This window comes from Dromiciops gliroides, chromosome 3 (genome assembly GCF_019393635.1).
Source record: "Dromiciops gliroides isolate mDroGli1 chromosome 3, mDroGli1.pri, whole genome shotgun sequence".
In the NCBI taxonomy this organism is placed as follows: Eukaryota; Metazoa; Chordata; class Mammalia; order Microbiotheria; family Microbiotheriidae; genus Dromiciops; species Dromiciops gliroides.
Window position 1 is genome coordinate 269,784,260 of NC_057863.1, and position 25,003 is coordinate 269,809,262.

Here is a 25,003-nt window from a genome sequence, read left to right on the forward strand (position 1 = left end):
GAATTATGAAGGGCTGTACATTCCTTATATATATTTCCCGCTAATAAGGTGATTTTTTTTTAAAAGAATGCTTGAAAATACAACATAAATTAAGTTATATTTCCATGCTTCAAACTTTACAGATAAGACAGTTTGCTGCTTTCCTGCTGAATTCAAGAAGAGATGCCCATTTATAAGAAGAACTCCGGGGCAGCTAGGTGGCGCAGTGGATAGAGCACCGGCCCTGGAGTCAGGAGTATCTGAGTTCAAATATGGCCTCAGACACATAATACTAGCTGTGTGACCCTGGGCAAGTCACTTAACCCCAATTGTCTCACTTGAAGAAGAAGAAGAAGAAGAAGAAGAAGAAGAAGAAGAAGAAGAAGAAGAAGAAGAAGAAGAAGAAGAAGAAGAAGAAGAAGAAGAAGAACTCCAAGGGTAGGCCTAAGTATGGCCTAAAAAAAGATATAGTTTCTTATCACCAACAAAACTGCACAAGGTCACAGGTTTAGAACTGGAAGGGACCTTGAAGGTCATCTAATCCAACTCCCTTCTTTTAAAAGTGAGAAAATTTATCCCAGAGAGATCAAATAATTGGCCCAATGTCACACAGAGAGGGAATTTGAACTCAGGTCTGCTGACTGCAAATCTGCCCACTGGATTGTTCTGCTTTTCATATTCATCATTTCTTATGATGCATTCATATTCCATCACATTCATATACTACATTCTATTGAGCTACTATTTAATCTGTGGACAACCACTTCATTTCTAGCTCTTTGCTATTACAAAAAAATGTTGCTATAAATATTTTTCTAAGCATGGGAATTTCCTTTTGTCTTTGATCTCAGTTGTTCTGCATGGCTTATAGAAATTTTTAGTACACTTATAGATTGTTTTCCTGAAAGAGTGGACCCATTCATAGCTCTACCAACAGTGCATGTTAGCATGCCTATCTTTCCACAGTCACTGAAACATCATTCTTGTCTTTCACCATCTCTGCAGTCTAATGGGTTGTAGTGTAAAGTTAAAACTCAGAGTTGTTTTAATTTGAACTTCCTGTATTGTTAATGATTTGGACAACTCTTTCTTATAGGATCACGGATTTAGAAGGGATCAGAATCACTGAGTCTGACCCCCACATTTTACACATGAAGAAACTGAGTTCCAAAGAAGTGAAATTACTTGCCCAAAGTCACATAGATTATAAGTAGCAGAGCTGAGGTTTGAATCCAGGACTTTTGACGTCATGGGCAGCTATGTGATCCAAGGGATAGAGTGCCTGACCTGTAGTCAGGAAGAGTCATCTTCCTGAGTCCAAATCTAGCATCAGACACTTAATGGCTGTGTGACCCTGGGCAAGTCACTTAACCCTGTTTGCCTCTGTTTTTCACCTGTAAAATGAGCTGGAGGAGAAAACAGCAAACCATTCCAATGTATCCTTGCCAAGAAAACCCCAAATGAGCTCACAAAGAGTCAGGCATGATTGAAATGATTCAACAACCACCTCTGACCCCGAGCCCTTTGCTTTTTCCATTGTACCACACTGCTTACCCCCACTAAACCATGCTCCATGCCCTTTCTATTTCCTCTTTTTAAAACTGCCTATTTATTTCTTTAACTACTGGGAGATGTTTCTTGTGCCCTTAAAATCTTATTTGTTATTAAATGTTTTTTTTTTAAAAACTTGTATCAGTTATGAAATATTTGTGTCAGGATTCTATACATCACAGAAGTCTGTGACAAAGATCTGCCCCCCGCCCCAAATTTATTGTTCCCACATCTAATTCTAGAGGCATTGATTTTGTTCATGCAAAAGCTTTTCAATTTTAGTTGAAATTGAAAGAATAAATTCTGCTCTGTTAAGCATGAACAATAAGAAATGTTAAGCAACTTTTATAACATTTGGATAATTGAACATTTTCTATTATGACATGTCAAGGAGTGACCCATGTGAAGGGAACTTAACAAAATGAGTAATTTTTAACCCATCATGCTTAAATTCAAGTATTATTCAAAAGGTTGTTTTTAAGAGGCTATGAGATAGAATAACCACAATAAGGAAAAGATAAATTAGCATTTTAGTACCTATCCTCTTGCTCAAATGTAATCACTTATAGTTTTAACTTCTTTAACTGTTATATAATGGATTTCTCATGTATTTATTAATGTGCTTTAACAGGTTATCATATTTTGGATTCAAAGCAACTTGAATTAACTAAGTTTGGGAAGTTCCCAAATCTAGAGGAGCAGGCATAGTACCTGATGAGTCTTTCACAAATGCTACTTGCTCTTGTCTTACCCCCACATACATGGGAATAGCTTTACACCAGAACTCGAGGGAAGTGTTAAGTAAAACCAACATCAGGAAGAGTAAACTTTGTTTCTGTGATTTAAGGTTTTGGAACTTCTTGGGGAACTCTGATTTCACTATTTTAAGACTAAGGGAAGTGGCAATAAAACAGCCATCACAAATGGGGGAAAGGGATTAGAAGCATGGATTTTCTGTTTTCTCACCTATTCCTTAAGGATTGTTCCCCAGTTCTTCCTGCATATATTTCTCCCATAAAAGAACAACATAAGGTACTTATTCTTTATTGCATAAAGAGAGGCAATGTAAGTATACAAACAAGTGTGCTTCTGTATATAAATGACAGAATACTGTATTTAAATAACACCCTTCCTCCTAAGAATATAACATATTTAGGAAGATAGGCTTATTCTGAGTGTGTATATATTTTGAATATAAAAATTTGTATGCATTTTGTTTATATCTGACTTTTAGTACTGAGTGGTGATGGGGGTGGAAAGGGGAGGTCTTTCAAAATGCAGACTGAATATAGTCAGAGGTAGTAAAGCTAATAGAAAAACAAAATACTAACAGCTTTTGTTTTGAGAACACTTCTACAATAGTTTACAGTTTGGGGAACAGTACATTTTTGGAATTGCTGGTTTTATATTCGTAAAAAAAGCATTTGGTAACACCCTATTGTTTTATTTAGTAACTTGAATATGAAAGTCTAGTGTGCCCATTCCTTCCTGTCAGAACATTATGACTGGAAATTCTAAGTTTAAAGAAACTGAAGAATGACAGAAAAAGAAAAATTCTGAATTGCTTTTTGGGTAATGTTTTAAGTAGGGTGCTACAAATGCAGGTTAATTCAACATATTTTATATAATCCGAATTCTGAGTGGACTTTGCAGCTTCAAAAATAAGCACTGAGAGGGGCAGCTAGGTGGTGCAGTGGATAGAGCACTGGCCCTGGATTCAGGAGTACCTGAGTTCAAATCCAGCCTCAGACACTTAACGCTTACTAGCTGTGTGACCCTGGGCAAGTCACTTAACCCCAACTGCCTCACTAATAAATAAATAAATAAATAAATAAATAAGCACTGAGGAGTTTTAACCCATACCTATCAAAGCTATAAATGACAACCATAAGGATGTCCTGCGATATTTGTATTTCATTTAAAAGCATGTCTCTGAAAACTTCTCAGAGTATAAAATTCATTCAAAAATGTTATAATTAGGTAGATATTTTTAGGTAGCATTTTCTATATGGTGACTCCATTTTAAAGTGACATTAAGATTAGATTTTCAGAACATGGAACAGAAAAATAAAACATGCTGTTCAAATTTGAAAACTTACTAAAAATCCAATGATCCTTGGATTTAAAGAAGACTTTAATACAACTTACTTATATTTACAAATGACTGTGAAGGAAACTACAAAGTAGATGATGTTGCCAACAAAAACATTCTTTCTTACCATGACTATGTCCCCAGGCTGGATGGTGATTTCATCGTGGCTCCTTGATTCAAAAGGGTACAGTGCCCGGTAATACACTACCTTTATATCATCTTGACTAGAAATAGCAAGTGGACCTTTTTCTGTTTATAAAGATATGGGAAAGAAGAAAAAAAAAACCCACCATATTAAAAAATGAAGAATTAATAAAAAGCAAAGGATCTAACAATTGAAATATTTCCTTGGATCTCCCTTAATATTCCTGAAACATCAAAGCTGACTTGGGAAATTTATAAAATATATATTGAATGACAAGGTAGATCCAATTCTGCCATCAGCACTTCAGACATATTTGGCACTTAGTTAAGTTCCAGTTTTCCGGATATAGCCCCCCTACTCCACCCTACCCCCTTCCTCTTTGGGGGAAAAGAAAAAGAGAAAAAGGGAACAAGAAGGAGATGTGGGGAGGAAAAAGATGGAAGAAGAGTCAAAGGTCACCATTTTATAGCACTTTCAAATTTGCAAAACACTGTCATTATCTAAATATTGACAGGGGGTTCACCTTACATTTGTTTTCTTTCTCTCTAAGTTTTGGCTTGGGCCAAATATTTTCTGCAAATGTTGAAGGGAATGAAGTTGTCAGACTGTAAACCAAAACTTAATTTAGCCAAGGAGAGAATCTATGAATCTATCAATGGGGTGTGAAAATTTTCACATTTATAAAAAATGTGGAAATAATAACCCTCAAAGCAACACACATTTCCATTATGAAAGTACTGATTTCACAAACACCTGATTATTGAAGTCAGCCACTCTCTAAATTCCCTAGGGATAAAAGTAAGTCTCCCTGTCTCAAAGCAAAAAAATAATGAAAAAGAAGAAGAACAACAACAACAAATTCTGTCTCTAATGATTCATTTGAACTCCCCAAAGCTCCAAGTGCCATGACCCACATTCATCTTTCTTACATTTCTTCGGGAGGTAGAAGATGATATTAATTTTCACTGTGTTAAGTACTATGTTATACATTTGGGGACATTTTCTTGTTATACAAGGGCAAATTTTTACAACTAAAGAAAACAGGGCACAATAAAGTTAAGTGATTCCTTGACCGCCTCAGGAAAGAGACTGATAACAATGATAAAAATCAAATTTTTTTTACAAATGGCAAAGGGAAAACATGATATTTTTTAATGATTTTTTTAATGGCACATGGTTTATTGAAAACTATACAAAGTTATACCATCTCTTTAGAAAAGTTCTTCAGATGATACAGAGGCTCAGTCTAATCGCAGTTCTTACCAAGGTTCCCCTATTTCAATTTAACCAACTCATATGCAGGGCACAGTGCTACCCATTGTTTATTCTTTAAATGATGGGTCTTTCTTCTGCCTTCCTTTTCAAAAAAATCTCTCTCCACACCCTGCCCTGCCCCCCAAATTTGAAAAGATCCCATGTAGGGCAAAGAAACCCACAGACTTTTCAAAAGGTACAGCCCACAAGTGATTTTGAGACCAGATGTACTGTCACAAATTGTGTGTCTATGAAGAAAAAGTTGATTCCCACTTCTGAAAGAGTTGTACAATTCCTAAAGAAAGTTACATCCTGAAAGAGCATCAGAATATTAGGATGCTCCAAGGTGAGTGGGGATTTGTGTGATAATGTTTCATTCCACTTTCGTTAACGCCTCCTCATCCCTGGAGCTGGGTGACACACTATAGATGTGGGAAAAGGGTTTGGTCATGTATCAATACAATTTGCTTACTATACTTCCTTTTTTTTTTTTTTTACAAGGGAGGGTGCTACATAGAGTGAGTATTGGGAAATGAGAGTGATTTTTTTCAAAGCATCCACAAAGCATATTTTGTTTTGTTTTGTTTTGTTTTGCAGGGCAATGGAGGTTAAGTGACTTGCCCAGGGTCACACAGCTAGTAAGTGTCAAGTGTCTGAGGCCGGATTTGAACTCAGGTACTCCTGAATCCAGGGCCGGTGCTTTATCCACTGCGCCACCTAGCTGCATATTTTTTAATAGAAACAGTTTGAGCCCATTGAGATAATGACTTAAAGTGAGAAGGTGATGACATGCACTTACCTATTCAAAAATTATAGCCATTAAAAATATCAGTTGTTCAGCCCAGAGAAGAGATTAAAAACTCTCTTCTGTATGTGTATCAGATAGAGCCTGATTATGACGAATGAAATTCCTTACTGGGTCAAGAAAGGATGTACTTTTCTCAAATGATTTCATCTACATTCTTTCCTCCCATACCTGTAGAAGAGCTGGGTGTCTGGAGAGCGGGCTTAGCTGGTTCCTGGTGTTGCTGAAAAAGCTTACTCAGTTTATCTTTCATTTCCTGTTTGCCTTTTTCCTCACCATCCTTTTTCTTGACAGGTTCTTCCCTTACTTTCTCTTCATCATGGAGTTTTTTTGGCCGTTGATACTCTTCATCCTGTTGAACTCGGTCAAGCCACTGCTTATCTTGTGAACGTCTGCCAATAATTTTTTTTTTAAATAACAAATGAGATGAGTCCAATTTAATAAAAGTCAGTGTGGTGACTAAAAAATTTTGGATTTGGTGTCAGAGGAGAAAACTCAGTTCCAATACTACCTCTGACACCTAACATGAAGAAAAATGATCTTAATTTCCTTGAGTCTCAGCTTCTTCCTCTATAAAATGGAATCATAACGAGTAACTATCTCATAAACTAAATAAGAAAATGTAAAGGGCTTTGTGAACCTTAAAGGGCAATATAAATTTCATTTATTATCTATATTACTAATAGTTCTTTTCAAAACAGAACTTGGCCAATGGGACCTTCAATAACAAGAAGATTATTTCTTGAGAAATACAAAGGCACAGATGCAAAGGCTCTGGAATATATTTCTGATTTTGCCATTGGTTTATGTTCCTCTGAAGCACCTGATAATTAGAGAACTTGTAAAATTTTCTGATTTTTAAAAAATAAGAACAAGCTAATCTTGAAAGGAGTTCTAATGATTAAGAGAAAAACGTATTTCACAATGAGGCATTTAATTGTAAAATGTGTATGCACATAATTTTTGTAAGTATAGGATGTTTTTATTGCAAATATATATATATGTATATATATATATATATATATATATTCTTCTTTTCTTTTTTTTTTTTGGTGGGGCAATGAGGGTTAAGTGACTTGACCAGGGTCACACAGCTAGTAAGTGTCAAGTGTCTATGGCCAGATTTGAACTCAGGTCCTCCTGAATTCAGGGCTGGTGCTTTATCCACTGCACCACCTAGCTGCCAACAAATATAAATACAATTTTGCTTTAACAAATAAATGACCAGATAACTGAATTGTCTGTCCCCTCAGGCAAACACATCCTCAGGAGTCTTGAGCTGTGTCTACAAATACACTAGTCTGAGAATAAAAGAGAAATCAGCAAGATGATTATTTTGAAAACTACCAGTTGGTTGCCAGATGTTATTAACTAGTAGTTTTATTGAATTTGATTAGCATTTTCTTTTCCAACTGACTTACATATACAAAGTCTCCTCATTCTGCTAACTTTGGGGATTAGAAAATCAAGATAGTTCCTGAAACTTACAGGAAGAAAGATTTGAAGTTATTTTTCTCCCACATCATAAATTTCTTACTGTGTAAGAAAACTAACATATATATGCAATAAAAAGAAAACATTTCTATGACTTATTCCCTAAATGATTATACACACTCTAGTCCCACTATAGCTTCTCTCCCAGCATTTTCCATACTTGAATTAATGAAAAAAATTACCATAAGAAGAACCAAAATACAATAGCCTAATTCTGAATATGTTTAAAAAGTAAGCTTGAAGCATTAAATTTTGGAGATGAGGAAAGGGGAAAGAGAAGACGGTAGCAAATCTAAATTGTGGCATTAACTTACAAAATGGCATGATTTCCAGTCCAGTACATAATTTATTTTAATTGCCCCCATTGGAATTTAGTAAATAATGAGCACAATGTACAACACATGGCCTTGTAATAATACATATTATGGTCTTCATGCATTGGTCACCTTTGCCAACCTTTCACCTCAAATATAACTTGCAAGTGAGAAGGCTTAACCTTTTCTATACTAAGTATAGTATTCAAGTGGAATTAAAGAACTCAATAATATATAAAACCTTCTTTCAAAATTAAAAATATTTTTAAAGTTCTTAAGTGTAAGAGCTTTTAAAGTTGTGTAAAACCTCATTTGTATGATAAGCAGAAGACAAATGAATCAATCAACCAAAGAGAGTAATGCCTTCCACATGCCAAAGCTCTGGGGACAAAAAGACAAAAATCAAACTCTGTCTCCTTTCAAGGAGATGACAGTCTATCAGGGGAGATAACACAGATATCAACTGGCACATATAAATGCAACAGGAATTTTGGGAGAGGGGGTATGAGAAAGGAGGGCACTAGTAGATAAGAGGAATCAAAATACATTTCTCATAGAAAGTGGCACTTGAGCTGAGCTTTGAAGGAAAGGAGGGCTTCTAACAGACATAGGTGAGGAGGGAGAGAATTCCAGGCATTCAGAATATCTGGTGCAAGAACTAGAGACAGGAACTAGAGTGTTTGTGAGGAACAGAGAGAAGGCTAGTTTGGCTGGACTGCGGAATATGGGGAGGTGAGTAATCTGAGTTAGAAAGGTAAGACTTGGTCGGCTTATGAAGCAACCTTAAAACTAAACAGTGGAGTTTATATTTTATCCTAAAGGCAATAGGCAGTCATGAGTTTATTGAGAAACAAATATGGTGATATGGTCAGAACTGCACTTTATGAAAATCATTTGGGAAGCTAAGTGGAAGACAGACTGGAATTCCTAATTCATTGGCCATGTTGAAAAAATTGGAATACTCTTTGCTCTTTGCTGTCATTCCCCGCTCTCCCTCCACCATTATCACTTAGTTACCTCTCCTCTTTTAAAGTGCATTCAATACATATTTATCACCCAATTGGCACTCTGGTGTCTATAGATTTTCTAAGGTCACTTAGACACTCTGGGAAACTCTTCTTACTTGCTCAATATATTAATAGTCTTCCTGCCCTCCTCAAATGTCAAATAAAAACAAAACAAAAACAAAACCCAAACAAAACTAAGGCATTCACCAAGATTTCCTTCTTTTTACCTCCTCCTCATTTAATATCACTCAGATGCCTTGTACCAATATTTCCTCCTTCACACCCATCTCACATGAAGAGGTAGTCTTTCTCCTTGTCAAGGCAAAGCCATCTACAGCTACAAATGATCTCATTCCATCTGTCTCCTCAAACAGACTGGCCCCTCTGCCATCCATACTCTGCCTATTGGCTGCTTCCCTGTTGTCTATGTACATATCCATGCTTCCCTCATCTTAAAAAAAACAAACAAACCCTTGGGGCAGCTAGGTGGCGCAGTGGATGGAGCGCTGGCCCTGGATTCAGGAGGATCTGAGTTCAAATCTGGGTTCAGACACTTGACACTTAGTAGCTGTGTGACCCTGGGCAAGTCACTTAACCCCAATTGCCTCACCAAAAATTAATTAATTAATTAATTTAAAATTTTTTAAAACCCACACAAACCCTCACTTGTTTTATCCAGACCCACTAACTGTTCCTATATCTCTTCTTTTTGTGACTAAATTCCATAGGAAGGCTGTCTATGATGGGTGCCTCTACTCTTTTTCCTCTGAGTCTTCATAAGTCTCTGCAGTCTAGCTTCTGACCTCATCCTTTAACTGAAACTACTCTCTCTAAAGTTACCAGTGATGTCTTACTTGCCTTTTCTCAGCCTTCTCTCTTCTGGACCTCTCTGTAGCTTTTGATACTGCTGATCACCCACTACTCTGTGATATTCTCTAGGTTTTTATGACATGGCTCTCTCCCTACTCCTACCTGTCTGCCTTTTCTCCTCCTACCTTTCTCCTTATCAACCCCTTTTGCTTTATCTTAATCCAGCTCAAGTCTGCAAACCCCAAGTATCCTCCAAACCACTGTTATGGGCCTTCCTCTCTTTTCGTTAGGGCAATGAGGGTTAAGTGACTTGTCCAAGGTCACGCAGCTAGTAAGTGTCAAGTGTCTGAGGCCGGATTTGAACTCAGGTCCTCCCAACTCAAGGGCCGGTGCTTTATCCACTGTGCCACCTAGCTGCCCCCAAAGCATTCATTATTTGTTTGTTTTTGCAGGGAAATGAGGGTTAAGTGATTTGCCCAGGGTCACACAGTAATAAGTGTTAAGTGTCTGAGGCTGGATTTGAACTCAGGTCCTCCTGAATCCAGAACCAGTGCTTTATCTACTGTACCACCCAGCTGCCCCCTCCTCTCTTTTCTATTATTTTGCTTAATGATCTCACCAGCTCCCATAGATTCAATGATCATCTATGTAGACCGTTCTTGGATATATTTATCCGGGCCAGTCTCCAGGCTTACATCTATAGCTGCCTATTGACCATCTGGATGTCTCTCAAACATCTTAAACTTAACACATCCCAAAATTAGCTCATTTTATTTCACACCAAAGCTTTTTATCTTCCTAATTTCACTAATTCTGTTGAGAACATCTATATCCTCCTGACTCAGATTCAAAACCTAGGTGTCATCTTATACTCCTGACTTCACTCCTCATATCCAATTAGTTGTCAAGGCCTGTTGATTATTCCTTCAAAACATCTCTCACGTGCCCATTCTCTCTTCTGACACTGCCACTGTCATGGGGCATCACCTCATCACTTCATACTCGGACTATTGCAATAGTCTTAGTCGGCTTGGTCTCCTTGACTTGAGTCGGTCTCCACATCAGTCCATCTCCCATTCAGCTTATCAAACTGATCTTCCTAAAATGCAGACCTGACCCTCCTCCATCTTTCAGTCAGTATATTGATACCCTATCACCCTTAGGATCAAATATAAAATACTCTGGTTCTTAAGGCCTTTCATAATCTGGCCCCTTCTTACATTTCCAGTTTTCTTATAACTTACTCTCTTCCATATATTCTATGACTCAGTGACTTTGGCCTCCTTGCTGTTCCTCCAGCAAGACACTGTTTCCCAATCCCATGTACTTCCACTGGTCGTGTCCCCCCCCCCCCCCCCCCCCGTACCTAGAATTCTCTGCCTCCTTGTCTCAGCTTCCTGGTTTCTTTAGCTTCTTTCAAATGTCCCTCCTTCTTCAAGAATTCTTTCTTGGTTTCCCTAATGGTAGTGCCCTCCCTCTGATAGTACCCCCAACGAATCCTGTTTGTATCCCTAGCAGTTAGCACAGTACCTGGCACACACTAGGCACTTAATAAATGCCTGTTATTGTTGACCTGAGATAAAGAGGCCAATGAGCAGGCTATGGTGATCATCTAGGGGAAAGGCCTGTGCTTGCCATGTGAGCAGAGAGAAGTGGACAGATTAGAGAGACAGAGTGAGGTGGGGGCAGGGCAGAAGAAATAAGGTTTGGCAACTGAATTGTACCTATACAGTGAGAGTGAATAATGGAGAATAGTACCAAGGTTGCAAATCTGGGTGACTAGAAGGCTGCTTTTGATAGGAATAGGGAAGTTTGAAGGGAAAGATAATAAATATAACATTGTACCCATTGGATTTGAGATGCCAGTGGGGCACCCAGTACAAAACATGTAATAGGTAGTTGGAGATACATGACTAGGCATCATGAGAGAGACTGGCACAGAATATATGTATATATTAATAGGGAAAGGTTGAAGAGTAGAGGAGGGGATGATTTGGGGACAGTGAACTGGGAAAAAATGGGAGGAAATGAAACCAAAATTACATGTCCAAGTGTTGGTCTTGAATAAAAGTCATCTCTTCATCAGAAAGTAGAGCAAACAAACTAGAACTTCTCCTTCCAACTTTGCCACATAAAAGTGCAGAAGTGTTTCCTCCACCAATTCACAGCACCAGCCAGAAAGTAAGAACATACGAATCATGTTCAGTGCATTGTATTAGTAATAATAATATGTATAAAACATTTAAAGGTTTGTAAAGCCTTATCTCACCAAGACAAATCACAGATGATCACTTACCCACAAAGGAGCAAGAATCCCTTCTAACAATTGATAATGGTTGGCAGTTGGCCAGACATAAGGAAAGGAAGGACTCAGGGATGACTGAGTAGATGGCTGTGCAGACCATTAGCAGAAACAGGGGGCTCAGCAAGAGGTTATTTGGGAGGCAAGAAAAGTTTGGTTTTGGAAATATTGAGTTTAGGGCATACTTTAACCTTATTGGGTTAAAGATAAAAAGGAATTAAAATTAATAAGAATTTATGTTCTTGAAAACAAGGACAGTGATGGAAACCCCTTTAATCTTCATCTTTTCATTCTAACTAGATAATCCAAACATTTGAGTCTTTTTTTCTCATTCCAGTGCCTAACTGAAATCTGGAAGAGAAGGAACGGACCACAGAGGGGATCAATGCAAGAACCCAGTGCTAAATAAAGTGTCTGAAATATAGTAGGTGCTTAATGAATATTAACTGATTGATTTTTTCATTCCTTCTACTATGTCCTGACAAGTCATCATCCTGCCTTTCCTCAACATTCCTTCTGGTTCAGAGGTTTGAAATGAACTTGATTGAGCATTGCCTAAACTTAAAAGGATAAAAAGTTCTTTTGTTTGGCTGTGTAGCACACTCAAACAAAAATAAACATGCCAAAAAGTGTGTATAGATGTGGGTGGGTATAATTTGTACTCTAAGCAGCTGTGGCCATTTTCCTCTTCTTGTGTTCAAGTCTATATTGGCTATAGGAAGAAAGAGAAAATAAGGGATAGAATGACACAATGTGTGAGTTCTGCTGGAGAAATACTAAAGAGAAGCACATCACCGTACTTTGATTTGGTCTTGGCTCTCCTAATTGTTGGTGTTATTAAAAAGCTGTGAACTGGAAACGTATTTTGGTTCTCGGCATGCAAAGGAGCAAACCAACCGTTCTCATTTCCTTGTATAATTCCAATATCGACACAGCAACAGGACTAGAGAGTTCTGGGAACCAAGTCAAAGCTATTGGGTCTACTTGGGCATGCAAAGGCTTTTATTCACACAGAAGCTAAAGCAGGTGGCTTTACACCCCCCCCCCCCTTTTAAAATACTGGAACTATTTGGAGAGGTCTGGGTGAGAAAGAATTAAATGTTTTAAATCCCTTTTGCAAACATCCATAAGAAACAAAAGAAACTTACCTTTGGGCTTCCTCTTTTTGCTTTTCTAATTCTATTGTTTTCCTCTCTTTTTCTTTCTGTTTCAACCTTTCCGCCTCTAAATTCTTTTGTTTTTGGAGCTGTTGCTTGTTATGTATTTCTCTTAGTTCCTAAAAGTGACCACAAACATGAACAAGCATTTTTACAAGGTAATAATCTTTTTTTTTTTTTTAGTGAGGCAATTGGGGTTAAGTGACTTGCCCAGGGTCACACAGCTAGTAAGTGTTAAGTATCTGAGGCCGGATTTGAACTCAGGTACTTCTGACTCCAGGGCCGATGCTCTATCTACTGCGCCATCTAACTGCCCCGGTAATAATAATTTATAACGGTTTTGTTAGCATGGAAGGTTTCCTACATGGAAAGGCTGTAATTCTTATGGTCTATTCTTAGAATCATTCATCCTCAACAAGGCTCTCATTGCAGCAAGAGTGGTGCCCATACATAGAGCACAGGGCCTGGAGTCAGGGAGATGTGAATTCAAAACCAGCTTAAGAAACTAACTATGTGACTCTGAGCAACTCATTTAACCCCTGTCTGCCCCAACATTCCTCAACTGTAAAATGATGGGGGGGGGGGGCGCGTGGCAATGAGGGTTAAGTGACTTGCCCAGGGTCACACAGCTAGTAAGTTGTCAAGTGTCTGAGGCTGGATTTGAACTCAGGTCCTCCTGAATCCAGGGCCGGTGCTTTATCCAATGTGCCACCTAGCTGCCCCTGTAAAATGATCATTCTTAATAGCTCCTACCTCCCAGTGATGTTGTGAGCATCAAATGAGCTAATATTTATAAAGTATTTAGCACCGTCCTACAACACACAGGAACTTATGTTCGTTTCTTTCTTTCCTTTTTTGTATTCCTTATTAATTGGTTCTCCATCTCTTTCCCCCAGAGAAGCTTACAACAAACTTTTCCTCTTCACTCCTCAAGCATTCCACTATTCTTCCTATCCTAGTTCTGTCTGCTCAAAAATTACTTAACTGAGAAAATTAAAACTGTTACTAAGTTACTATGAAATGGAGAAAAATTAAGATCATTTAATATGACCTCCCTCTTATCTCCTTTCTTTTCATCTGCAAAACCCTTCTCTCTCGTCTTTCCCCGCAGTCTCTGGCAATAATTGGCCCTGCTTGCCAAGGACAACTTCTCTGTGTTTACCTTTGATTCCACAGCTTCCTGTCTTCCAGGAAATGGCAATCATACCCAACCACACACCCACACCCCTCCCACATCTTCAAACTCTCCCTTGCTACTGATTCCTTCTATAACACCTTCAAACATACCCGAAGTCTCCCCCATCCTTAGAAAAAAATTTCTCCAGACCCTTCCATTTCATCAAGCTCCTGTCCTTTCTTAACCAAACACCTAGGGGAAAAAAACCCCAACACTGTTCATACTTTTGTTGCCTCCATTTCTTTTTTCCCAGTCTCTTCACTTTTTCCAGCCTAGTTTTCAAACTCATCACTGAAACTGCTCTAAAATTACCAATGAGATCTTGGCTTCTGATTTGATGGTCTTTTCTCAATCCTCAATCTTAATCTCTCAGATGCATTTGACACTGTTAACCATCCTCTCCTCCTGGGTAATCTCTAATCTAGCTGGTTGTTCAGTGGATAGAATACTGGACCTGGAGTCAGAAGACCTGAGTTGAAAACTGGCCTCAGATATTTTCTAGCTGTCACTTAACCCCATGCAAATCACTTAACTCTTTCTGCCTCAGTTTCCTCAACTGTAAAATGAAAATAAGAATAGCACCTACCTCTCAGGTCTGTTGTGAGGATCAAATAAGATATCTGTAATAAAAAAGCACTTAGCACAGTGCCTGTCACACAGTGTTATATAAATGCTTCTTTCCTAACTTCCTAGTCTCTGGATGTTCATGACATTACTTTCTCCTGCTTCTCCTACTACCTAACTACCCTTTCTCATTATACTTTGCTGGATCATTAGTTGTATCACCTCCCCCAAAACAGGGATGTTTCCCAAGCCTCTGTCCCGAGCCCTCTTCTCTACTTTTTCCTGATACTCTCTTATCTAGTGACTTTTTCAGCTCCCATAGATTTCATTATCATCTCTATGAAGTTGTCTTCCTGATGTATATATATCCAGCTCCAACAACTCCACACCCAGCTTCAGTCCTGAGTCAAACTGAATACCTGCTTCACAGTAAATGTTCCAGAAGCACTGCAGACTTAGAACTCATATTTACCCCCAATATGCCACTTCAAAACTTCCTTATTTCTGTCAAGAACCCACCATTCTTCCAGTCTCCCATGTTTGTAACCCTGACATCATCTTCAACTTCTCATTACCTTAGCCCACATATTCAACCACTTGTCAAATTCTGCCATTTCTGCCTTCATGACACCCCTTGCATTTGGCTACTTTTCTAATCATATAGCCACCCCTCTAATAACTTATTAATTAGCCTCACTGTCTCCAGCTCCAGTCCATCCCCAAGTGAATCACAACTGACAGTGATTTTTGGGGGGGTGAGACAATTGGGGTTAAGTGACTTGCCCAGGGTCACACAGCTAGGAAGTTGTCAAGTGTCTGAGGCCACATTTGAACTCAGGTCCTCCTGACTCCAGGGCCGGTGCTCTATCCACTGTGCCACCTAGCTGCCCCCAGTATTTTTTTTTAAGCGCACATTTGATCACTCTATTCCCCTATTCAGTAAACTCCAGTGGCTTCCTATTTCCTCTCGACAAATAAAAAATTCCTCTGTCTTTTAAATCTGTCTTCACAACTTCTCCCCAACCTATCTTTCCAACTTCATTATAAATTATTCCTCCTTCCAGATGATATAAAGCAGCCAAACTGACCTCTTAGTTCCTCCATCTGCGCCTCTGTACCTTTGCATTGACCATTCCTATGGCTGAAATGCACTCTCTTCACCTCTGATCCACAGAATCCCTCTCTTCCCTCAAGCTGTGGTTCAACTAATTGCTAGTGCCTTCCCTCCAAAGCCACTAAGTATATATTCCATTTATATTTATATTTATTTGGTATATACTTATATATGTACTTACTATCTGACCTGTTAGAATATAAGTTCTCTTTGAGGAGGGAATTTCCATTTTTGTATCTGTTTGCCCATCATCTATCATGATGCCTCACACCTAAGAGGTACTTAGGAAATGTTTATTAATTGGTTCATTACAGGTGAACAAATCAGGCTTGAAAAACAATTAACTTTGAAAACTATGAACGTTTGGTGCATTCTAACCCGTACTACTTTCAAAGAGTTATTCAACCCCTAATATTATTTACTGCTATTTGTTGGAAGAAACTAATTCCATAAAAGCACTAACAGAAGCTATGTCAGTTGGACAAGTGCAAGTTAAATAATTTCTATAAATTAAGGAATAATGAAACCTCACCATTCGTTTTGCAGCAACAAACCAATGCTTCTGAAAATACTATACAGATCCTTTCAGAAGCCATCTCCATTATTTATCCTTTTTATCCTGCTGAGATCATTTTTTCTTGACTGTATTCATTGACTCCTTTTCTTCTCATATCCTCCATGTTGTACTATATTTTTGAGTTACCCTCCTACCCCAGTTCTATGAATATACATTCAGATTTCATCGTACCTTTTCCTCAAAAACCCTTCCTAACTAAAGAGGTGTATGTTGTCATCAACCACAAGACAAAACCAGCTCCAGCTTCAAAAATGAAAAACAGAAATCTACATTTTAATGATCAACAATTTAAATGTTTCCCCACATGAAGCCAGCCTTAGGAGCCTGAGGAGTAATTTTCTTGACAGGCTCCTCAAAATGAAACATTTGCCAAGTCATTTGATTCAGGTGTTCAAAATGTAAATAAGAATAAAACCTCTGATTCAATCTATTTCAAATACCTTAGTTTTACTAATGGAAAGAACCACCAAAAACACTAATTATAACAACAACAACAAAAAAAACCAAGTAAAAGAAAACTTGATTTGCTTTCCTCACAATAACCCCATGAGACAGGAAGTGAAGGTATCATCACCCCCGTTTTATACTTCATGAAACAGAGGCTGAGAGAGGATAAGTAACTTGATCAGGGTCACATAGTTAGTAAGTGGGAAAGCCAGGTCTCCTAACTTTATATTCTGGGCTCTTTGTACTCTTCTGACCTGCTTCTTTAACCTAGATTATTTACAAAGCAGATGACAGCACTCAACACTATAAAATAAGATGTAAACATTTATTTCAGCACTGGGAAGGTAAGATCTAGATGGAGAAGCATCTGGACCAAGTTCCTAAAAAGGGAATGGGGAGGATAGAGCTAAGATGGAGGAGAGGAAAGGAGGACAGAGAGGATGTGATGAAAACAAACACACCAATTCCTGAAATCAGTCCTGTGTCTGCTTACCAAAATTCTGCTTTGTAGGTGAAAAGGAACATTGGATAAGAATATTTAAACTTGTCATTACTTTTATGAATTATAGAAATTTTAAAATAAAATATGCTATAATGACATGACAACATATAATATGGGATTAGACAAAAACATTTAACCCATGAGAGTTGATGATTAAAAGACAATAAAGCTGGGGGCAGCTAGGTGGTGCAGTGGATAAAGCACGAGCCCTGGATTCAGGAGAACCTGAGTTCAAATCCAGCCTTAGACACTTGACACTTACTAGCTGTTTGACCTTGGCCAAGTCATTTAATCCTCATTGCCCAGGAGGAGAAGGAGGAGGAGGAGGAGGAGGAGGAGGAGGAGGAGGAGGAGGAGGAGGAGGAGGAAGAAGAAGAAGAAGAAGAAGAAGAAGAAGAAGAAGAAGAAGAGGAAATTATAAAGCTGAATAAAATGTTAGGAAAGTAAATCATAAGCTAGCCTCTTTAAACCTGTATTTAATTACTTTTAGTGATACTAACTGAAATCCATTGTCCTCTACCTTTAAAAGTTAAAACCTTGAGAAGTTTGACCTTCTCTACTTTTAATGGGCACTTTAAAAGGTATTGGATGGAAGAGAGAGGGATGTGCTCAGAACTTTCTTTTTTCTTAATATAAAGTTTTATATTCCATAGCATGAGATCTTTAAAATTCTCACAGTTTAAAATCCATAATGAGGGCAGTATGCTATAAGGAGAAAGCCATGGGTTGGGATTTAAGACCCTGATTCACCAGTTACTACCTGTACTAAGCATGGGCCCACTTACCCATACAGGTTCTCAAATACACAAATTCTATGGACTTCCTATTCACAATTTTTCTTGTATCCAATTTATTTTCTGATGCTATTTTCTTTTTTTGTTTTACCTGAACTGAAAGCTTTATTATACGTGACAGCAATCAAAAAGATAGAGTTGTCAAACAAAATAAATGTGAACTGAAATAAAATGCAAATACATATTTTAGGGCTACTTCTCTTTTGACAGTAAAGTATGAAGCCCTAAAAACTGAATGTTTTATGAATTTCTCACTTCATCTTGGGAAAATGTACATATGTGACAATATTATTTTAATATGGAAAAATGTTTCAGGTGAAGTTACCTTGTTATAGGTATACCACCACTTTATGAAATACTATAAATAAAAATATAGGGGCAGCTAGGTGGCGCAGTGGATAGAGCACTGGCCCTGGAGTCAGGAGTACCTGAGTTCAAATCCGACCTCAGACACTTAACACTTCCTAGCTGTGTGACTCTGGGCAAGTCACTTAACCCCAATTGCCTCACTAAAAAAAATAATAAAAAAATAAAATAAAATAAAAATATAAACTTATCAAAAGATACTATCAGGTAATTATTTGCATTGTGGATTGTTTACTTTACAACTTAGTTAAGTCTTAATGCATTCATGTCTTTACTTTTACATCATTAATTATATGGAAAAGTGATAAGGTAGAATGGGGAAAGATTTAAATAATACCTACAATTTGCCAGGCAAAGCACTTTATAAATATCTCATCAGAGCCTCACAACAACCCAGCAGGGGAGGTGCTGTCATTAATCCTCCTTTTGTAGTTGAGGAAACTGCCCAGTGTTATACTGCTAATAAGTGTCTGAAGCCAAATTTGAACTCAGGACTTCCCTATTGCAAACTTATTATGTTACCAGCTGCAGCTAGGCTAGAACACAGAGGAAAATTAAAATTCAGATACTAGAGTCATTATTAATTAAGAATCAATTAGAAATAAACATAAAGTATCTCTGAAATATTAACATGTCAATGGAAAGTGTTCTTCAAGCTTATAAAAATCTTAGGAATATAAAGCTAATACACTTTATTGGTGAACAAGTTCTCATTAACTACAAATATCTCTATCTTTATTTAAAGTTTTCTATTTCCATATTGTATTTTCTAGCATTTGCCAATGAAAACATTGCATTGCAGGATGCCTTTGTTGCTATTAATAGGCAAACAAGTTTTAAATACCACATCTAAGATATCCAAGAAGAGGAAAGTTGACAGTAGTCCCAAGGAATTACATTCATACTAAAGGCTGTGAAACACAATTCTATGCTTAATTCAAAAAGGCCTGGCCACATGTAACATGATCAGTTAAGTTCTTTGGACAACCTGATTACTGCAAGAATTATCTTCATGATTCAAAATGAAATGCAAAGAGATCTGAAAGTGTAAAAAAGAGACTAATCTACGACTCAATTCAACAAGCATTTAAGTACCTACAATAAGCAAGGCATTGGGGTAGAAGCTGGGTTGATACAAAGACCCAAAGACCAGAGTAGGTAAAAAAGTGCAAGTCTACCCTAAAGGAATTTACATCCTATAATGCACAAATTTTTATTATGCTCTTTGCTTTGTTTTAAGATTTAAATCTTCTATTAGTCTTCTATGTACAAAAATATTTATTGCAACTCTTTCATGGTGTGAAAGAACTGGAAACTAAGAGGGAATCTATCAATTGGAGAATGATTGAATAAGTTTACGGTATGTGGATGTGATGGAACACCACTATGCTGTAAGGAATGATGAAATGGACAGTTTCAAAGAAACCTGCAAAGACTTGCATGTACTCATGCAGAGTCAAGTGAGACGAATCAGGGGAACAACTACAACAGCAATATTGTAAAAATGAATAATTTTGAAACACTAAAGAACTTTGATCAACTCATTAACTATGATTCCAGAGGATTATGAAGAATGCTATTCACCTCCTGACAGAGAGGTGATAGGCTAAATATGCAAAATGAGGCATGGCCAATATGAAAATTTGTTTTGCTTGAGTATTCTTACTTTTAATCAAGGTTTTCTCTACCCCGCCCCATGGCCTGGGGTAGGTTGGGAGGGAGGGAAAAATGCTTATTGATTGGAAACATAATTTTGAAAGATTTAAATGATTTACATAAGTAAAAAAATTACCTTCATTACCTAGAACTATAACTTTAAAAAGTTAAAAGCAAGAATTTTAGAGTTTCTCCTTTACGACAGGATACTTATGAAAACAGCTCTATCCCTACATGGCCATGGTTTTCTTTCTGTGACATACTTAAAATCCTTGACTTCTTTTTAAATTTGTTTCAGTGACGCACATACAAATATACTGCCAAATTATCCAAATGTAGACATCTCCATTAATTCCAAAAAAGTGACAAACAAATTGAGGGACATTAATTTCTTTATTTATCTAAGAAGAGAGTAAAGCATTGGTGAAAGAATCCAAGGCACACTTTATTACAATGTTTCGATCTCTCCAGATTACATAGTTTTCAACTTCCAAAGTTATTAATTCCATATGTAGTTTGCCATACTACCTCTCCAAATTATATTAACTGAAATAAAAATGGAATGAACGAGTAAGTAAATTAATTACTGAGAATCAATCTCAATATCTCACTTTGTGGTACTCTCTAGGAATTTAATTTTTTTCAAACCAACAGGAATTTTTAGTCAGAGACTTGTTAAGCAATATCACAATAAATGTATAGGCCTGGTGCTTCTGGTTCTATCTGTTCTACTCTACAATGAAATACATGTTACTTGTCAACAACCAATAGATTGAGCATTGTCTTCCAATAAATCGTATTAGCTTTATTAGCAAACAAGTTCTCATTGACTACAAATATCTTTCAAGGTGCTTTCCAGTTGAGAGTTCACCTCTATTCTAGAGCTGAGTACTGGAAAGAAAACAACACCTAAAGGGAAAGAACAAAAGCTGTCTAGGGAGAGGCAGCATAATAAGTGTGGAGTAATGAATAATAGCACCTAGGAATGTCAGAAGATAGATCCAGTCAAAATTGTCTGTCACAAACCAGTTGTCTGGCTTCAAGCAAATTGCTTAACTCACCTGGACCTCAGTGAACCATCCATAGAATGAGAGGACTGAACTAGGCCCATCCTTGAGCTCTTTACATCTCTTAAATACTGTTCATCTCAAATTCTAATACTTTTTTTTTTTGGGGGGGGGAGTGAGGCAATTGGGGTTAAGTGACTTGCCCAGGGTCACACAACTAGTAAGTATTAAGTGTCTGAGGCCAGATTTGAACTCAGGTCCTCCTGAATCCAGGGCCAGTGTTCTATCCATTGCACCACCTAGCTGCCCTCTAATACTTTTAATATTAAAATTTCTCCCACTAGTACAGAATGTTAAATGATAAACATTAGTAAGGTAACTGGGCAAAATTCTCCTGTATTAGCTAAGCAAGATGAAATGCAAATTTGTTTTTAAAACTCATTTGACTTCATGTTTCTCTCCTGAATTAACAGAACAAAATGCATTTTTCTAAAGAATTGAGAGATTTTCACCATTATCCTAAGCACATATCCATTGCATTTCAAAACTAAAATGCTCTGTAAAATGAATACTTGTGATGGTGTGGTTTTTCCTCCTCGTGAAGAATAAAGCTTAAATCCAAGTTTACATAATGCTGTAAACATTTCATATTTACTTCTTGTCTCTCACATTGGAAAGTAAACCCATTGGACACAGGGATTGTTTCACTCTCTTTATCCTTGTATCTGCTGTGGCTAGCATAGTATCTGGCACCGAAAAGGTACTTGATGAATACTTGCTGACTGATAATGGAAGATTATTTAAAAAAACTGTTCAATCAATAATTGTTCAATAACTAAAATGTACAGGGCTTTCATATTTTAATTTTTCTGACTGAATTTTTGTCTCTCTTTGAAGAATTTAATAATAATAGAAGTGTGAAGATATAACAGCTGAATCAAAATATAAAGAACATAATACCATACCATAATAGAAAGGTTTTTTTCTTTTGGGGAAGTAACAATGCCTAAATGCTCCGGACTAAACATACTGAAAACTGCTTATAGGGATGGGACATTTGTATGCGCTAAGGAACCTTTTTTGGTTAATTTCTTTCTTTGAATCCTGACAGGTGAAGCATCATGACTTACTTCATCCTTGTATGATCTTAGTATGGTGTTTTCCTTATTAGAGGGTGCTTGTGGAATGCTGGTTGTATTAGAAGAAAATAAAACAGACAAATTGTCCCAATTAATAATTTTCTATGTATGATACTCCTGATATTTAAATGAGACATCAAGATTTCTTATGTAGATTTATTTAAGATATATTTAACTTTTTAAGGGTTTTTACAGGAAATGTCTTAGATTTATCCTGGTCATACATTTATTTCTAGGCATGTTAGTAACAAATATATTTATGTCGAAATCTCCTCCAAACTAAACTAACTCTGAAGCTCCCAATGATTTCTCAATTGCCAGATCCAATGGCATCCTCTTTCTTGATCTCTCTGCAGTGTTTGACATTCCTGACCATACTTCCTTCCTGAATATTCTCTTCCTTCTGGCTCAATTTTGTTTGTTGGATCATCATCCATGTCACACTCAGTAATTGTGGGCATACTCCAAGTCTCTGTCCTGGATCCCCTCTATGTACTCTCTCACTGGATAATTTCATTAGCTCCCACAGTCTCAATTATTATCTTAATGCAGATAACTCCAAGATCTATGTATTCATTCCTAATCCCTTTCCTGAACTCCACTCTATATCATCAACTGCCTATTAGACATACAAACCAGATATTCTGTACGAGTCTAAAACAATTCATTATCTTTCTTTTTTTGTTAAGGTGAGGCAATTGGGGTTAAGTGACTTGCCCAGGGTCACACAGCTAGTAAGTGTTAAGTGTCTGAAGCCAGATTTGAACTCAGGTCCTCCTGACTCCAGGGCCGGTGCTTTATCCACTGCGCCATCTAGCTGCCCCAAACCCACTACTTCTCAAATTCCCAATTTCTATTGAGGCCACCATGCTACCTGTCACTCGTGTCCACAACCATAGTGTCATCTTTAAGTCCTCATTCTTACAAAATTCACAGATCCCATCAGTTGCCAAATATTTGTAGCTATACATGTCTTATATATATCGACTTCTTTACACTCAACTTATCCTCATTCAAGCCCCTATCACCTCTTGCCTAAACTACTGCAACAGTCTCATACTTGTCTCCCTACCTAATCACTCTCTACCACTCCAATCCACCCTCTAGACAACTGCCAAAGTGAATTTCCTCAAGTGCAAGTCTGAGCATGCCACCCCTTACTCAAAATAAACTCCAGAGGCACTGCATTACTTATAGAATCAAATACAGAGTCCTCTGGTTGACACTTAAAACTGTTCACATCTGGCCCCTTCCTAACCTATTATAAGTGAGATATCTGTAAAGCACTCAGCATAGGGACTGACACATAGTGGCTGCTTTAATAAATGTTTGTCCCCTTCCTCCCACCTCACTTCCAGTTTTCTTACGTAGTATCACTTTCCACTTACCCCATTCCAGTACACTGGCCTGTCTGTTATTCTGCATATACTATAATCCATCTCCTCTTTCATTCTGCAGAAGCCATTTCCTGGTCCCCTGCCTGCTGGTGCCTCCTCCTTCAGACTGTCTGACATCTACTTTGTGTGTATATACCAATATATGTACAAGTTATCTCCTCATTAGAATGTAGGATCCTTGAGGGTAAGAAATCTTTGACATTTTTTTTTTGTATCCTGGAATTTGGCAAAGTACATGGCATGTACTTCAGGAGCTAGTAAATGCTTAATAAATGTTTAAATGATTGATTATTATTGGAGTAAAACTCTAAAACTTATCAAGTAGGCACTTTAGGTAAATGACTTAAATTTAAAAAGAGAATAGTTTTACTTTATATTTTGAAACTATACCAATCTGAAAAAAATTATCGCTCTAAAGAAAATGATTAATACAATACAGAATCCAATACATAACTTCTGTCAACCAAATCATGTCCAGGGAGAAATTTATATAGTAATTGCTAAATAGTAGTCCACATTTGAATAACCTTGAGAAAGTTTTGGAAATCACAAGTACAATGAACGAGAACAAAATATATTTTATTACTTCACTACATAAATCTATGAAAAATAAATGCTTTGGGAAAAACTACTTAATGTAAAATTTTTCTTGAACAAATTAGGACTGTGGGAAAACAACTCTACTACACATATATACTGTACTCAATATAGGGAAAAAAAAAACCTTAGTTATATAAATTCACACTGATTTTTTTCTTGCTGTCTGCATTTCCTCTTCCTCGTTTTTTCTTTCCTTCATTGTTTCCCTTCGCATGCACTTTTTTTCTCCTGACTTCTCATTCTGCTCTGTGGTTCTTTCTCCAACTCTTTTCTCTTTTCCCTTGGTTGCTAAACATTTTGCCTCTCACTGCCTTCAAAATGAATGAGCCTGCCAAGAACTCAAGAGTCTGAAACCAAGAGCATAAAAGCCTTAATTAAGCACAAAGCATATTTACTGTAACTTACATTCTCTTTTTAATATTAACTGGTAGAATTGACATTATAAAGGACTAAGATTAATTTATATTTTCAGCACCTTTTTATTGACCAAAACCTTTGAACTTCAAGAAGCCAAGGGTTTCACACAACAACACTAGGGAAAATAATGGTTAATAATTCTGCAAGTATCCTAAAGGAGTCAAATTTGTTTAGAAGAAATAAACATCATCCAAGTAGAGTTTTAATATAATATACTCTAGTACAACATACCCTGGTATATGCCTGATGGTGTGGCAAGAGCATTGGCTTTGGAATCAAGAAAGACACACAGTTGAATCCCATTTCTAACATTCAATGGCTATGTGACAATGGGAG

The 25,003-nt window shown here is 37.2% G+C and overlaps 1 protein-coding gene across 5 annotated transcripts in view; it reads right to left on the reverse strand.

Moving 5' to 3' along the window:
• ITSN1 (intersectin 1) overlaps positions 1–25,003 on the reverse strand; it is a 300,395-nt gene that overhangs the window by 145,612 nt on the left and 129,780 nt on the right. For all 5 annotated transcript variants that reach the window (XM_043990543.1, XM_043990544.1, XM_043990542.1 and 2 more), the window contains exons 17-19: positions 12,902–13,029; positions 5,998–6,218; positions 3,750–3,871 (exon numbers count right to left, since the gene is read on the reverse strand). In XM_043990543.1, the coding sequence (XP_043846478.1) occupies positions 3,750–3,871; positions 5,998–6,218; positions 12,902–13,029 (471 nt within the window). The remainder of the gene's footprint in view (positions 1–3,749; positions 3,872–5,997; positions 6,219–12,901; positions 13,030–25,003) is intronic.